We start from the raw sequence: 18,476 nt of genomic DNA on the forward strand, positions 1-18,476 counted from the left end.
CATTGGATCTTGAAGTCATTATCATCACCCATTAGGTGATAGTTGCCGAACCAAGGGAATTTTGAGGAATTTTAAGGAATCCTACCAGAGTGATCAAACTAAACAATTGTCTTTCCATTATTTATTGTTTCCTGAAATGTGCCCCAATTTATTTTCAAAAGTGCATGATCAAATTTCAACTTCAATTTTTTTTCAAAATTCTTTTTCAAAATAAAGTCCCTTTTTTCATTTAAATTTTCAAAGTTTTCCTTTTCTTATTTTTTTTTTCATAAGTTTCGAGGAGTTCGCGTTTTATTCTAAGGAATCAATCAAACAATCATCCTTTAACCAAATATCTTATAGGGGAACCAAAATTTTGATTCAAAATGAGAGACTTGGTCATCACTTCCTTGTCTAACATTTCTCCATAAAATTAAGGTTTCCTTAAAGTCAGTGGTCCAAGGATTTTTACTTGATGAAAAGAACTTTCCATAATTTTCGAACTCCACTCAAATTTTGTTTTCAAAAAATTTCCAAGGAATTTAACATCTTATTCGAAGAAATCAATCAAACAGTTACCTTATAGTCAAATGTCTTCTAAGGAAATTCAAAATTCCATTTCAAAGTGAAAGACTCGGTCATTACCTCCTTATCTAACACTTTTCCATAAATCAAATTCTCTCTAAAGTCAAAAACCTAAAGATTTCTATCTAATCAAAAACTTTTCATAATTTAAAAAATTCTACTTGGGTTTTCTTTCAAAATTCTTTCCTTCCAAGGAGCTTTGGATTTTATTCCAAGTATCTAATCAATCAATTGTCTTCTTAGTCAATTATCTTTTAGGGGATTTGGAATTTTATTCAAAATTCAAGATTTGGTCACCACTTCCTTCTCTACCATTTTTCATAAAAGTTGAAATTCACCCTAAAGTCAATGACTTAAAGATTCTTATTCAATCAAACACCTTCCATAACCTCGAAGGCACTACTTAAGTTGGAAAATTTCTTTTTTTCAGAAGTTATTCTATAACCACATGTTTTATTGGGGATTTAAATTTTAAAAAGACAATAATTTTTTTTTTCTTTTTTGATCACTAAGGTAAAAACCCAAATTCAAACTCAAATTCTTCAAAATTGGGAAACCATCCCCCTAATTTACTACTGATTACTCAAATTTTGATCACAATATGAATCACTGCCTAAATTGAACCCCCAAATCTTTGTAATTGGAACATTGCCCTGAATAACTCAGATTGCCACAGAATCAAATTACTGCCATATTAGACTCCCCAGATTTTGGGAATGAAATCACTGTCTTTCTTATTGTTGATCCCTGGAATTAAATCAAATCATTTTCAAAATATCGCATAAGCACATAATTTGCATTCATCCCTATTGAGGGGGGGTAGGGTTGACCTATACTAATTTAGAAATGAGATATAGGATTCACTAAATCATTCAAAGAGACAATAATACAATCCCAGAAAGGAGGGTATCTTGCCCTAGTTTGGAAGGTGCTAATGCTCTTTATATGCAAAAGGTAAGTCTGGTCACAAAAGGGTACATTAGTTATTATTATCAATATACCTCTCATTCCACAAGGGAATGATCAAACAGTACTAATAGCATAATCTGATGCTTGCCTTATTGGCATAACATAGCCCGCAAATAGTGTCTGGGATATTATGCGACAAACCTGAGGATAGGTGAATGGACCCTGTCAATTTTGTTTAACACTTACCATTGGATCTTGAAGTCATTATCATCACCCATTAGGTGATAGTTACCCAACCAACGGAATTTTGAGGAATGTTAAGGAATCCTACCAGAGTGATCAATCTAAACAATTGTCTTTCCATTATTTATTGTTTTCCCGAAATGTGCCCCAATTTATTTTCAAAATCAAATTTCAACTTCAATTTTTTTTCAAAATCCTTTTTCAAAATAAAGTATCTTTTTTTATTTAAATTTTCAAAATTTTCCTTTCTTCTTTTTTTCCAAAAGATTTGAGGAGTTCGGATTTTATTCCAAGGAATCAATCAAACAATCATCCTTTAGCCAAATATCTTATAGAGAAACCAAAATTTTGTTCAAAATGAGAGACTTGGTCATCACTTCCTTGTCTAACATTTCTCCATAAAATTAAGGTTCCCTTAAAATCAGTGGCCCAAGGATTTTTACTTGATGAAAAGAACTTTCCATTATTTCCAAACTCTACTCAAAATTTTATTTTCAAAATATTTCCAAGGAATTTAAGATCTTATTCGAAGAAATCAATTAAACAGTTACCTTATAGTCAAATGTCTTCTAAGGAAATTCAAAATTTCATTTCAAAGTGAAAGACTCGGTCATTACCTCCTTATCAACACTTTTCCATAAAATCAAATTCCCTCTAATGTCAAAAACCTAAAGATTTTTGTCTCATCAAAAACTTTTCATAATTTCTAAATTCTACTCGGGTTTTCTTTCAAAATTCTTTGCTCCCAAGGAGCTTTGGATTTTATTCCAAGTATCTAATCAAACAATTGTCTCCTTTGTCAAATATCTTTTAGGGGATTTGGAATTTTATTCAAATTTGAATATGTGGTCACCACTTTCTTATCTACCATTTTTCATAAAAGTTGAAATTCCCCCTAAAGTCAATGACTTAAAGATTCTTATTCAATCAAACACCTTCCAGAACATCCAAGGCTCTACTTAAGTTAGAAAGTTTCTTTTTTTTAGAAGTTATTCTATAATCACATGTTTTATTTGGGATTTAAATTTTAAAAAGGCAATAATTCTTCTCTCTTTTTTTCCTTTTTTTTGGATCAATAAGGTAAGAACCCAAATTCAAACTCAAATTGTTTAAAATTGGGAAACCACCCTCAAAATATGAATCACTACCTAAATTGAAGCCCCAAATCTTTGTAATTGGATCATTGCCCCAAATAACTCGGATTGCCACAGAATCAAATCACTGCTATATCAGACTCCCCAAATTTTTTGAATGAAATCGCTGTCTTTCTGATTATTGATCCCTCGAATCAAATCAAATCATTTTCAAAATATCACATAAGCACATAATTTGCATTCATGCCTATTGGGGGAGGTAAGGGTTGCCCTGTCCTAATTTAGAAATGAACTCTAGGATTCACTAAATCATTCAAAGAGACAATAACACAGTCCTAGAAAGGAGGGTATCCTGCCCTAGTTTGGAAGGTGCTAATGCTCTCTATATGCAAAGGTAAGTTTGGTCACAAAATGGTACGTCAGTTATTACTATCAATATACCACTACTTCCACAAGGGAATGATCAAACAGTACTAGTAGCATAATTTGATGCTTGCCTTATTGACATAACATAACCCACGAATAGTGTCCTGAATATTATGCAACAAATCTGAGGATAGATGAATGGACCCGGTCAATTTTATATAACACTTACCATTGGATCTCGAAGTCATCATCATCACCCATTAGGTGATAGTTGCACACCCCTTCGAGGAGAAGGGAGAGGTCTAGGTGTGGTGCAGGCAGGGATGATGAAGATTATGATGATGATGAAGATTGGGAAGGAAGTAGAAGTGGGGCCCGGAGGCTAAATAACAGTGGGAGGAAAAACAACAGTAGTAGAGGTAGGCAATGGTCGTAGTTTGTACATACATTTACAGGTAAATCTAACATCATGTATATTATGTAAGAAGGGGGGAAGAAAAGAAAAAAAAGGAGGTTAGAATTAAGAACAGAAAAGGTAATAGAATATTGATGCAAAACCAGTACTGCCATATATTTCACAAGGTTGTGTGGCAGAGGAGCGATTTGTGTAATTGATTCCCTCATGTAACTTTTTTTTTTTTTTGGAAATCATGTAAGTTGGTTGGGTCAATGGTATTGATTATCCCATTTATTTGTCCATTGTTTAATGTGTATGTGCCATGTTGAGACAGAACTCATTGGTTCGTCATTATTGTTGCAACTCCTTGTGTGGTTAGACATCTTAAATGTGATTAGCATATGAGAGAATATGCATATAATTTGATAAACCAACATGTTATATAGGTAAGATGTGCAGATATGGATGGAGCCAAAATGTGGGCTTCCTGATGTTCTTTGCAAATGTGACATTACTTACTTTCATGCAATGATAATTCTTTGGTGAGTTCTAATATGGTTCATATGGTAGACTTTGAAATTCTCGTCATATGATTAGGAGACTTGTGTATCTTTTTATAATGACCCTGGGGAGTGTAGAGAGTGAGGGATTTTACCATCACTCAACTCTCTCTGGCAAATTTAATAGAAATTGCTAAATGTAATCCACAACCATTATGACTGTAACTGCATTCTCTCTCAAATCAACTTATATAAAAGGAGAGTAGGTACAATTTAGAAGCTTATGGAGCAACACTGGTGCAGATATAATAATTATTTTTTATATATACAATTTCCAATAGAATTTATATATCTAGCCTACTATTAAGGGTGTGGCGAAGGAGAACTACTGAGCTACAATTGCAATAAGTGACAAGTTGTACAGATATGCTATAGAAGCAATGCTGGAGATAGTTATACCCCCAACCTCTCATATGTGAGGCCCTCCACTAGCTAGAAGCCCATTGGCGGTGTAAAGATAGAGTGGTGGTGAGATGAAAAGCTTCAGAGTTGTCAACTCGTGCCTATCATTCATTCTGGCTCAAAAACTACACAAGTATGATCAATTTACAAAACAAAACTCAAAGCTCAATTTCATGGCACCCAGAGTTATTAATAGGGACATGAGCACACAAAAAGTTGAATGGGCTTGTATCATCACATAGCACTCACCCATATGAGAATTGTAAGTAATAATACACCCAAAGCTTTAATGCCATGAAAAAAATTGAACATTCAAAAGTCTGACTGGCTACACTGATGTCTCTTACATCACTGAAAACAGCTTAATTATTTTTTACTGATAGAACAATGTAACAGAGAAAATATCCGGGAACAAAAATTAAATAAAGGGGCCACCCTCCAAGGGACTCACCGAGGAATTTGGTTTGCATTATGAAATAGCAAAATGTTTTGGAGACCACATGAAAAAGGTAATAAGGTGAGGAGTAATAATGAAGAAAACTAAATGCGAAAGAACCTAGTAACGGAGCCAGTAGATCCTACGCCTGAACCAGTTGTAGTCAGGTAAACCTTGGATGGGTCCCATGGCAGCGATGACAACATCTTGCAAAAAGGCCAAACATGACTTAGAACAAATATTGAATGTACGGAGGAAAATAATAATTTTTTAACATTTTCCCCTCATAGTAGGTAAATTTGCAATTAGCAATGGGGATGCATTAATCCTTACCTGATCAAATATAAAATGAATTGCCACATGTTTGACAATGCTAGCATCTACAGCATCAATTCTTGCAAACAATTCAACGAATGGGATTATTCTCCAGTACGTAAGTAGCTGCAAGAACAGAATGGATTACGCCAAACAATCTAGGTATTTACCGGGAAGGAAAATTTTTGAAAACAAAAGCTTGCGTCTTCTGACAACATTTCATGAGAGTAATTATCATTTGACAAAAAGAGTCCATGTTTTAGAAACTAAACTAAACCGCCTTTATCCAACGCTACTCACTTAGCAGGCTCTTAAGTAGACAATCCAAGAGATTCAAAAGTAATACAAGGGAATCCTTTCATTTTCTGCAAGTAACATACAAGGCATTCTTTCATTTTATTTTATCCACCTTTTTTTTACTATAAGCAAATGAAAAATGCATCAAGTACTTTACCTGGCGCCCAATATCTTCAGCAACAGGATTGGTTCCTTCTATGTGAAGCAGCAAAGAAGATTTCAACTGCAGTGCAATAGAACTGTAAGTGAATGCCAATATACTGAACACCACAAGATAAAAAATAAGTGGCCAAGCTAAAATCGATTTCCCTTTCATAAAACTAAGCATGTTGCATGGATACAAGTTAATCTACCACACCTCATTTGTCCATATTTTAGTTTTAATGTGTGTAATAAAAAATGTGGATAACACATTTTATTCAACAAATGATGTAGCTCTGACTCACTTTGGCACAACAAATACTTATCTAAGGTACGTTAGAACTACAGGCAAAATATGGGAAGCTTGGCAAAGGGTTATTTGCTTGGTGGACCAAAAACAGTTTTAAACATCCCCAACTTTATAATTATTTCTTAGTCATTAATAGAAGTATATTGAAAGTTCAATTCATAACTTATGGCTTTCATTATCTCCAAAACTCAACTATAAAGAAATAAAGACTTAAGACTTGAGCATATATGGAAGGCATATTGATCCACAAATTAGGGTGGTAGCCATATATGTCGTATTGTTTTTGAATTACAAAACAATATACATATATATATATATATATATGCAATATAGTTTTACTAAAAGCACTTAAAACCTGAGGACAAACAAGCAGATAATATCAAGGTTCAGTACAAGAACTGGTAACTACCTGGTTACAAGCATGAGTAACATCAACTTCAGAAACTCGATAACATAACTTGCTCATCTCATACATAATTGCATAAGCCAGATCATCCAAACAATCCGGCTAAAAACAAAATGCTAAAATGAAAATGAATAACGAGAATTATTGAGGCATAACATACAACATCAATTGTGAATTAAAATCAATCACACTAAAGCTCCACATGACAGATGTGGAAACTGATGGGCAATACAGATAGTTGTTTTTATCATGTTTGTGATGCTCTAAAATTACGATTAATGGGCATCTCAGTCTAAGCAAAATCTTGATACTTAATTTTTTTGCTATAGATTACCATGATCAAGAGTTCTAAGGTATTGGCTATTAAGCCATAACAGTTTGATCCCAAGACATTAATGGAAAGGAAATCATTCTAAAAGTTAGCTTGGTATCATATTAATTTATGGAGAGAAAGAATTGCAATTTTTCAAAATTTCCACTGTAACTTTTTGCACTTGTCACCCTTTTATTCTTCTCGCTTGACTTACTGCAGTTTTCCCTGCTCTCCTGGTGTCCCCCTTCTTGATTTTGAGAAGCTTTTAGACGCCATAACCACTATCCTAGTGTTAATCCGTGCCAATAAAGGGTACTGGAAGGGGTGAACCTAATCCTCTGGCACAGTACTCCCTTTTTCCATTTCTGACATACCTAAATCACCCACAACAGAACCAGCTGGGCTATTTTGTTTTACTTTTGACTATATTTCAGGTCTGAACTCACCCAGAATGCAAGCAACCAGTGTCCCCCTCAACATCCAATAATATGTTTCACTTATTAGACCTGTTTTGTGGTGTATAGGCCTCCAATAAGTTAAGAGCTCTATAGAAGATATTGTTGTAAAAAGTCTTAGGAGTGTTTATTTGCTGCACTTCAAAAGCACTTGCATATCCTCTTGTATGCTTTATTTCACTAAAAAAGTGCCTTCAGGGGAGCCTATACACGTCAAAGTACTTTTAGATGCAGCCAAACACAACCTAAAGCATTATTTCAAGGGAAAGAAAAGTAATTCCAAGCCAAACACACAATAGTGCCAAATGGGGACCTAGTCCATCAGAAAAGTGAGTGAGGAAAGAAATGGAACAAAAGGGAACAAGAGATACAACCCAATCATTTCAGGGAGTGACTTATAGATGTTCTCAATTTGCTAACAAAATATGGAGTCATGGCAAAAAAATGATAAAAATTTGAAAGAACATGCTATGAAGAGGGAAAGAAGGCCCTGAAACTAACAAAATCATAATTATAGGACATAATCTCACCTTGGCAATGGCATAAACACCAAATAGACCAGTGTCCTTATAGTTGGTGTTAAAGGCCATCATGTTTTTAGCAATCTCATTAATGCCAACCCTCTGCGCAAGCTAAGAACTGCTTACAAATTGTCAAAAACTAATTAATGCATGTGCTCACAGGTTATATAACAGGAAAATATCCAACTTAGTTATTAAAACCCGACAAATGATGTTCAAATAGCTCACCCTATGTGCTTCCCACCACCTGCATTCTTATTCCAAGATCCCAACATAGACTGCATGTCCATCAAAGTAATGGAATTTGGATCCGTCTAAGAAGCCCCATTGAAAGCAATCGCAAATTATGCCAAAGCTATATCATCATCTATTATCCTAACTTGATTTTCACATAACGAATGCCAATTAATAAATTTTGTAGAAAGACAAGATGGAAGAGAATGCTTAAATTAAACAAATCATGAAATATTTATATGATATAAGCACACCTCGGAACCTGTAAAAATTGCTGGTTCTTTAGCAACTAATTTAGACGCTGTAGTTGGATCTGTTGACAACTTGGTAAACAATTTCTTTACTTGCTCAACAATGTCCTCATGCTTCATAGCTCCAGAAGCAGTAATTACCTAAAATAGAAGACCAATGCTTAAGACTTCAATAAGTAAGTCAATAGAGTAAAATAATTGATGATAAAATGACGGCGAAGCAGCATGTAACCAACCAACCAACCAAGTAGACTTAACAATCAATATGAATATCACCTACCATTCTAGGCGCAGTGTAGTGTGTCGATATATACTTTTAAAGATTATATTTGGTGATCGTCTTGATATTTTGAGCAGGTCCAAGAATGGTTTTGCCCAAAGGAGTGTGCTGAAAAGCAGTTGCATGCAGATGGTCAGAAATTGCTTCGTCAGTTTGCCCTTCGACCTATAATAAATAATATACAAGCATCACAATAAAAAATGAAATAACTAATGACAATGCAATTAGAATTTTTTGTTAAAACAAAATATAGAGATGATTTAATTAATGAAATCACAAGACCACAAATGAATATGCAAAGGCATTCATCATTCAGAAAACTGACTCGATCAGCATCTATTGGTACATTAATGCAAAGGGTGGAAAAAGTAAAGCACAAGGAGGTCAGTCACACTAGGGCATTCCTTTCAACTGCTCAAGCAACTAATAGCAATTAATAGAACTCATTGTATTCCTTTTTCTTAAAATCAAAACATTTTGATCATCCAACAACTCCTTAGTGTTCGCATCCCCTTCTCATTATTAAAACAATAACTACCTTAACAAACTATTATTGGTTTTTATTCCCCATGTAACATAGGCTTTACCGTTTACCCTGTGAATCATGATGCGCCTTTTCCTATTGACTATGTTCTTTACTAGGATTAACACCAATTCTAATAATTCTCATACGCAATTTACGCCACCAAAGATTCATGTGGTCTATAGTGCAGTGGCTTTTTACATCAAACAATTAGAATATAGAATCATTCCCGGAAAACAAATCAAATTATGAGGAAAATTGAAGCAAAACACAAACTTTATCAAACAATGAATGTTACTACCTCCTCCATCTCCCTCAAAATGACATCACACTACTGATTAATCCGATTCTCATCAAACTTAGAATTCTGCAGAATATCGGCCAATATATCCAATGCTTTAGGCACATCATTATCCATAACCTTAGCATAATAAGCAGTATGTTCCCTGGAAGTATAAGCATTGAGATGTCCCCCCATATTCTCAATCTCCTCCTCCAATTCCCTAGCAGTCCTCTTCTCAATGCCCTTGAATATCATATGCTCTAGAAAATGAGCAGTGTCGTTGGTCTGATTAGTCTTGAACCTGCTTCTGGCGTCGATCCAGACTTCGATGGTGGCGGTCTTGGTGGAGAGGTTGGACTCGGTGGCGACTCGGTAATTAATGAATAAAATGAGTAACTTCTACACATTGATCAATGTGGTTTTTTACAGCCATATAGTACTCGACAAGTTCTATACATTGATCGGTTCGAATTATCGAAATGGGACCCATGAGTACCTTCCAGTTCAATGAATATATATAAGGAAGCCTCATCCTATATATATCTTTTGAAGGCACCATCTCATTTCAAAGCAATCTGTGCTTGTTCCTTAGAGTATCAATGTCAGTACGCATAGGGCATAGGGGTACTACGGTAATTTTGCTATTTTATATAATATTTTAATACATATTTTTTCGTAAAAAGTCTAAAAGTTATCTCAAAGAATCATCTTTTTTTCTCTATTTTTTTATCCAAAAAGTGTACTTATATAGTCCATCCCAAACAATTAGTGAAAGATTTGGTTCATCCTTAATTTGACAAAAAAATTGGCTATGTTTGGAGAAGCTCTCTCAACACATTTCCACCCATTGATTTCAGTGTGGTATTTGTTTTGAGATTTTAAATTATAATTCTATACACACTTTTGAAAACTCCTTTCTAGGCAGGAAAATTTGGCTAACCCGGACGTCTGGCCGATTGATTAGAATAGTGTTTGGTTTGTTTTTTTTTTCTTTTTTTTTTTGCATCTGTTATTTTTATATTTTAAATAAAAAATATTTCTAGAAAATTTTTAAATTTTTTTATGAGTTTTGAATAGGATTTTGGGTTATGTGTTTGGTTATGAGTTGTAAGTTTTTGAATTAAATATCATATGTCACATCATTCATTTCAAACTCAATTCAAAACTCTTTTCAAAACTTATAACCAAACAAATTTTCCACACTCAAATTCTAATTCCAAAACTCACAAACTCAAAATACAACTTTATTCTCAAATCATATTTAGAAAATTCAACCAAACGCTACCTTTGTTTCTTCATTGATTTGATATAAGTTTGATAAAATGATTAAATTTCATTTCACTAAAATTTTTATTAAATTTCAATTTGATGAAAGATTTGATGAAAAATTGGAAATACTTATAGGTAGGAGGGGGTGTGTGTGTATATGTGAAAAAGGAAATTATTCTATCACCCAGAGGTGAATTAGAGGTTGTTTGGAAAGTTGGATATTAGCACATATTTTTATTTTTTAAAATCTTTTTTTAGTTATATTATCTTTTTATTTTTTTACATATTTATTCGTAAAAAATTAAAAAATATATTATCCCAAACAATCTTTTATTTTAAGTCCTTAACCAATGAAATATTATTAGGTGGGTAAACTACCAATAGGTCCTAATAATTGGACTTAATTCCCATCAAGTCTTATTGAAAATAAGTCTTAGTAAAATCATCACTAAAAATATATCTTTTGTGACTATTTTTTACATATGTCGCTAAAAATTAACAATTAGTGACTTTTTTTTGTCATGATTTTTATAAATTGTCACTAAAACTTACAATTAGTGACTTTTTCTATGACGAATTTTTTAAATTGTTGCTAAAAGTTGTGAATTAGTGACTTTTTTGTGATGATTTTTTTTAAACTGTCGCTAAAACTTATAATTAATTACATTTTTTGTGACAATTTTTATATTGTCGCTGAAAATTAACAATTAGTGATTTTAATAGTATTTAGTAAAAAATGTCATTAGTTATTATAGAACTTATTGGACAATAAATCCACTTGTTAGGACCTACACGTAAGTCCCCCTTATTAGTTTTGTTGGACTTATTTATTTTGATGATTATTTTGATTCCTTGTTTGATTTATTTAGAAAAGAAAAATATATTGAAACTTATATTTTATTCCATTATTTTTTACCAAAATTCTTATACTAAATATATTTTTGGAGTAAATATATATGCTTAATCAAGTGATTATTACATCCCAAAAACAGGGTCCAAATCAGTCTAGTACAGCAGTTCAAACAGTCCAGCACAACATTGACCGGACATCCTACCGGACGATCGGCCATCCCAGTTTTGCTTCAGTTCAAATTTGCTTCTCACCAGCTGTCAACCCAGCAATATCCTCGACATCCGCAAAAGTCATCCTTGACGACTGGACTCCACCCGACATGGGGGTGGACGTCCCTCCAGTCGTCTCTATCGCCTGCGACATCTTGTTCTTCTTTGCATCAATCCAGCCATGGCGACTGCGAAATCAGTCAAGGACATCTCACCTCACGAGTTTGTGAAGGCTTACTCTGCCCAGCTCAAGTGATCAGGCAAGGTATAATGTAACGACCCTCACTCTACCCTAGTCATGCTTGCATATATTGCATGATCTTGTCTTGATATATTGCATCTTTGCAAACCTTGATTTGTCTTGCTCAAGTGTCTCTCGCATGTTTTGTACCTTGCTTGGTGTGAGTTTAGCCGAGGTCATCTTCAGTCTAGAATTATCTTGGAACCACTTTGTTTGACCTCCACCTTCGCCCTGACATATTGGCTGAGATGTCATTATCTAGGCCAAGGTGTTCATCACCAAGGCCGAGATGTGTATTATCTAGGCCGAGATGTTACCTTTGCACCTAAGTGATCTTGTCCTGGAGTGGTATGACCTAGACCAAGGTGTGGCACATCTGGGCCAAGGTGTGGCACAGCTTAGCCAAGTATTGTCCTTCCTAGCCGAGATCATTGTTCCCCTACTTGCCGATGTATTGTTCTTAGCCGAGATCATTACCCGCCGGAGTGCCCATGCCATCTTGCTTGTTGAACACACTTTGTCATAGTCTTGTCTTTTCGCTCAGCCACCTTTTTGAGGAGAACCAACCCGGTAGTGCCACTTGTCCCAGCTGAGTGTTAAGTCAGCCAGCAGACCTAGAAATGTATCATTTGCTATATGTCTTTGTTTGTGAGGAGAGAGAAGCTCTAGAAGAAGAAGAAGTTTTTGAGTGAGAGAGTGGGCTTTCGAGCTTGATTCCTAGAGATCAAACCGTTAGATCCGTGCATTGAGGTTAGATTCTTGATTTACTCTTGTTGTTCTTCATGTTTATCAAGCTGCATTGCACGATCGAACCTGTTTAGCATGTCATGCATTGGTTTAAAGTTGGTTTTAGAAAAAGAAAATAGTGTTCATGTGTTCTTGAAGAAAAAGTCTTGTTTGATTCGTAAGGGTTGCATTAGGATTCATGTTTTGTGTTTGTTCTCGCAAGATCCTTGAATATAGGTACCTAGGTCCATGTTTTTGAATTCATAGCATGAAATCTCAGATTTTGTTATAGCAAATTATGATCTTGTATTCATCTTCCTCATGTTCATGTTCTTCATGTTCGGTATGTTCTTCAAGAGAGGGAAACCCAGATTTTCCCGACCTCATTTCCTTGAATGCGGCCATCGAGGCAACACCTCGGCAAGGAGGTGTGGGACCTCGACCTAGACCTGGCAGTCGCCCAGCATGTTTTCCCGAGATGAGAAACAGTGTTTTGTTTTGACTTAGCTTGGTTTTGAAGGATGCCGAGATCATCTGTATGCATGCAAGACTTGTTTTAAGAAGTGCATTCAATAGACTTTGCCATGTGTTTGTAGGACTTGGACTTGCCTTGATCCCGACGTCTGAAGAACTATGTGAGTGGTATTTTTAATAAAGTTATGTTATTAAGTTTTGATAAAGCTTTACCTTGCTTGTTTTGGAAAAGTATTTGTTAAGCATGAATGACTATCCCTATTTTGTGTATCAAGTATTAGCTTTGGTTTTGACAATCTTTGGAAGTCCGTACGTGCTAGGGGACTATAAGCATTTGTAGCACAATCTTTGAAAGTCCGTACGTGCTAGGGGACTATAAGCATTTGTAGCACAATCTTTGAAAGTTCGTACGTGCTAGGGAATTATAAGCAATTATAGCACAATCTTTGAAAGTCCGTACGTGCTAGGGGACTATAAGCATTTGTAGCACAATCTTTGAAAGTCCGTACGTGCTAGGGGACTATAAGCATTTGTAGCACAATCTTTGAAAGTTCGTACGTGCTAGGGGACTATAAGCATTTGTAACACAATCTTTAGAAGTCCGTACGTGCTAGGGGACTATAAGCATTTGTAGCACAACCTTTGTTAATGTCATCCCTTGGAACTTGAAAGCCTTGAAAGACTTTAATTGTTGAGACTTGAAAGATTTGTTAGATAAACTTGATTTGCCCTTGGATTTTGTACAAGATGTAATGTGCCTTGATTTGATAAAGATTTCGGATATTATTCATGTAAAACCTCTATTATTTATACCATTCACTGAGTATCCAAGCTCACCCCTCTCTATATATATGTAGGTGACGAGCAGGACGGCGGTGACGCCTAGATGTACTTGCTACTTGTTTTGGATCTTGCACTATTACAGCATCTTGAAGATTATGCTTCTTAGTTGTGTTTCATTGTATTTTGTATTTGATGGCTGAGAAGCCTTTTGGTCAAAATGTATTTTTGTACCTCATTTTGTTGTATTAAAGCTACATAAAGATGTATGCCATTCCATTTAACTTATGCACTGCTCTTATGGACTAATTACATTGTGTATATTGCTTCCGCACAAGTTAGCCCCATAAGCAATACTCTGATTGTGTGTGAATTTTGAAAGTTGGCCTTCGGTAATCTTCGATTACTGGCCATCATGGCACCATTCTACTAGGGGCAGAATGGGGTCGTGACATATAATGTCAAATTCTACACCGATAGTTTCTCTATTTGGATGCCATGAAAGTTTAAGGAAATAGAAAATTAGATTTTGGCTTAATAAATATAAATTGCAAATAATCTAGTTGAATCCAACTTGTCAATCTCCAATGTAAGTCAGACATAAATTATTGTTTAAAAAAAAAAAAAAAAAGCCTTATGCATGTCTCAATTTACCCATCTTGCTGCTATCTTCTTCTGCGTGGTATTCGCACACTGATCATACACATGTAATATTATTTGGATTGCTATGATGGATTTAGTATTGGACTTTGAACAGCCCCTTTTGCTAATATTGCTTGTTTCCTTGCTTAAAACCTTGCATTTATTTTGGGATATGGCTATGCATTCCAATTATATGAAAAATGTGCAAATGTGGAGTCTAATTGTGGGAAAATTGGAATGATACACTAAACGTTAATATAAATGTTTGTGTGTATATATATATGTTTCTATGTATTGTTTGTGTTGTTGATGAATGCTTTTTATAATCAGTAGATGTTTAAAGTAAAACATTTCTCTTGGTGGACACATTATGTACCGTATAAATGAAAATTATGCTTTTCCTTTGTAATTTTGCTGCTTAAAGGAACATTATGATATGAAATTGATATTTTTTGAAGTGATTCTGTTTGGGTTTCAGTAGTGCTGTAGATATCATAATTTTGCTTGCTCTTTTCTTTCATTGATTTTGAGCAGATGGAACTACCTCACTAGACTGACATTGTGAAGACTGGTAGGTTCAAGGAGCTTGCCCCTTATGATTCAGATTGGTATTATATCCGAACTAGTAAGCTCTCTCTATGGGTGAGTTAGTGTGTCGGTGAGCACATGCTTGTTCACAATTATGTTGGTGTTGCTTGAATGATTTGAAATTTGTTGGTCATTTATTGTGACTTAGATGGTTCCTGGTTGTTTATTATCCAAAATTTATGGCAAATTTCATGTCAACGAAGATATACCTGAGATAGGGTCTTGGTGTTGGTGCCTTCAGAGGATTTATGGTGGAAATAAGAGGAATGGAAGTTGTCCACCTCATTTCTGCAAAAGCAGTGGGGCCGTTGCTCGTCACATTCTTCAGTAATTGCAAATGATGAACATTATTGACATTGATGTGAAAGGGTAAGCTAATGATTTACTTTTCGAATTATTTTATTTATTGACTCATTTATTTCTTGATTATGAGCTATATTTAATATCCAGTTTGGTGATTATTAAGACGATGTTTTATCTTCGTTAGACATACATGTGAATCAGTTACAAGCAATATATAATGCATGATTTTCTTTAAGCATATATCTTATTGCTAGGTTGTCAATTAGTTCGCTAATTTATTATTTTATTTTATTTTATTTTATATTTTTTTTTGTGGTTTGGTTGTATCAGTGGGAGAAGAATCACATCCACTAGCCAACGAGATCTTGACCAAATTGCAGGTCAGATTGTGGTTGCCCCTTGATCAAATGAATCAATGAGCTCTGCTGCTGATCATTTTGATAGTCTCTAGGTTTTAATTTTAGTTCGTTGAAGAGAAGTTGTTGTGTTTTTTTTCAGAACAATTTTTTGGTCCCAACTGCTGAGTGTTTATGAACATGTTTCCATTTTGTTTTCTTTGGCCATTGATTTTTTTTGTGTTCCAAGTGTATTGCTATGCCATGGTGCGCGATGTCTGTTACTTGAGGCCTAAAATCCCTACACAAGCAATATGTATTGGGAAATTTTTGATTTATGTCACCTTTTAAGTTCCATTTGAGGCTTGGAATCTTGGTTGAAATTGGCTGAGAACTGCAAAGTCATGGTTTATTTTTGTATGCTCACTGTGATTATCTCTGTATGCTCCAAATTCCACCGATCTAGTTAGAAGATCAGGCTTATCAATTCCAAGTTAAATTACGTTATTTGCATACACAAAATGGCTGCCACAGGCAGTTATCACCCGTTGCTAACAAATGAAAGGTCTGAGGTTTTGATTTTGGCAAAAGTTAGGGTGGCATTGACCACTGTTCTTTAGCTTGTGAAACTAATAGAAGGATTCTTTAGCTTGTGAAACTAAAGAATGGAATGAAATGGAGGTTGATTAGGAAGATTAATTATAACTTGGAACATGATTTAGTCCTAATTTGGTCAAGATAGAACTAGATTGAAAACACAAAATCAAATTTCTATCACTAATTTGTGAACAAACAATCCCTAATTAAATTCTATATTATTCTTTTCTTGTAACCAAATACACCAAATTCATTTGTTTTTTCAACACATCACTAGCATATGACCCATGTGATCTCCCTGTCCTCACTCTTTCTTTCTTTCCCACTTAAGATGTAAGCAAGGCCGGCCCTGGGCATAGGCCCACAAGGTCATAATCTAAGACCCCTCAAAATAGACCCAAAAAAGGGACCCCTCCTATTATAGTTTAATAAAATATATTAGATATATTTTACGTTCAAAAAAAATTAAAGAAGGCCAAAATTAACTTAAAATAAATTGACTCATTAAAAAATTAAAAGACCCATTAAAAAAAATAGTATTGTAATCCATTGAAAATAGACCCAAAAGAGAGGCCTCTCCTATTATAGTTTAGTATAATATATTAAGTCCCAAAAAAATTAAGGAAGACCCAAATTATCTTAAAATAAATTGATCCATTGAAAAATTAAAAGACCCATTTAAAATAATTAACATTGTCATCCACTGAAAATTATTTTGTAAAAAAAAAAACTAAATTATGCTAGTATTATTAATTTATTTACTTTTAAAAATATAAGAAAAACAAGAATTAAACGATACTTATTAATTGATTATCGCTTTGGACTCCGAAAATTTCAAGGCGGGCTCGGAGGGAAGTAGTTAATATATGTAAGGCACCGTTTGGGAAGAAGTTGGTTGGGCTTTTTTGGCTATTTTAGCTACAAAAAATAAAATAGGCTATTTTAGCCATAACAAACAAAACATCACATCCAACCCATAATCATCACACTCTTCTCTCACAAAAAAAGTCAAAAAAGTCAAAAAGTTAAAAAACCCTTCCTGAACCAAACTTTTTAGTCCAGGCTAAAATAACCAAAAAAGTCAAAAAGCCAAAAAGTCAACCCCTTCCCAAACGGAGGCTAATTAGTTGTTTCGTTAGTCGTCATGTTAATTGCCTGTAAATAGGGTGTAGATACCTCCTAATTAACCGTTGATCAATTAATTGTATTTTCAGATCTTGAGCTCTTGTAATTTGTCATTGGAAATTTTCTCTTTGATCCTTTGATACATCATTTGCTACCAGCGCCCAAGGCTCATTCCTTTGTTTTTATCCGTAGATATTGATCACATGAATTGAGAAGGATTTCTCTGTTTCAATTGTGAGAACTAGATTTCAACCCTAATTCAGCATTTGATTTTCATATCACTTACCTCGTGAGACTTGAATGGTGTTTTGAAGACCTAGCCTAGTGTCGAAGAGTTGATCAGTTGATTATAGTGGTTCGAGCCCTTAGTTGAGCCACTTCGAGCAAGCAAGACTTACAATTTCTCAGTGCTTTGCGATTCACCAGAGATTGAGCTTCAATTTCTAGTTTCAATCTCAGATTTGATTTCGCAATTTGATTTTGGTCTGTGAGTGGACTTTGCAATCTGATTTCGGCCTTTGATTCACATTCATGATCTATGAATCGACTTCGTTGTTGTGATTCTTATATTGCAACGAGAATCTGTTGAGTTCGACCTCACAATTCCTTTTTTCTTATTTCGATCTGACTTCACATGGATTCAACCTTGATTTGAGTTCCCGAACTGATTGCAATCTAGATTAGACTTCATGAATCAAGTTTTGACTTCAATTTTGTCTCTGTTTTGAGAAACAAATTTTGATCTTGATTCTGATCTAGATATGGCCTCGTAGCTCAATTTCGACCTAGCTACAAAGTCACGGATTGCATAATTGACCTGGCGATCGATTAGGAGTCTGATTTTGTATTGAATCATGATTTCAGACCTATGTTGGTGATTGTCTGAATTGCTGTGTGTCCTGTTGTTGTTTGTGTCTCCATTGCTGTGTGTCCTATGTTGGTGATTGTCGGTTCATATTTTTTCTATTTTCAGTGATGTTTTAAAATATTTTAATGATTTTTTTTAAAAAAAACTTTTTGGATGCACTTAATCT

The 18,476-nt window shown here is 34.5% G+C and overlaps 1 protein-coding gene and 1 pseudogene across 2 annotated transcripts; one reads left to right on the forward strand and one right to left on the reverse strand.

The window, feature by feature from the left end:
* Positions 1-4,909: 4,909 nt before the first annotated feature.
* LOC114277427 (putative mitochondrial-processing peptidase subunit beta, mitochondrial) lies at positions 4,910-8,778 on the reverse strand. Of its 2 annotated transcripts, none has more exons than XM_082877269.1 (8): positions 8,495-8,778; positions 8,218-8,355; positions 7,958-8,108; positions 7,739-7,847; positions 6,444-6,542; positions 5,741-5,806; positions 5,305-5,412; positions 4,910-5,199 (listed from the first exon to the last, which is right to left on the reverse strand). In XM_082877269.1, the coding sequence occupies exons 4-8, from the start codon at positions 7,799-7,801 to the stop codon at positions 5,092-5,094; spliced, it is 444 nt and encodes a 147-aa protein (XP_082733395.1). In that variant the 5' UTR covers positions 7,802-7,847; positions 7,958-8,108; positions 8,218-8,355; positions 8,495-8,778; the 3' UTR covers positions 4,910-5,091. The 2 variants fall into 2 exon arrangements, with proteins under 2 accessions (XP_082733395.1, XP_082733394.1); XM_082877268.1 differs by having other exon boundaries at positions 4,912-5,177; positions 8,495-8,686.
* A 3,034-nt stretch (positions 8,779-11,812) lies between these two features.
* Positions 11,813-16,090, forward strand: LOC114277436 (small ribosomal subunit protein eS19x-like; annotated as a pseudogene).
* The last annotated feature ends 2,386 nt before the right edge of the window (positions 16,091-18,476 follow it).

Source organism: Camellia sinensis, chromosome 7 (genome assembly GCF_055761805.1).
Source record: "Camellia sinensis isolate YWXY chromosome 7, ASM5576180v1, whole genome shotgun sequence".
Taxonomy (NCBI): domain Eukaryota; kingdom Viridiplantae; phylum Streptophyta; class Magnoliopsida; order Ericales; family Theaceae; genus Camellia; species Camellia sinensis.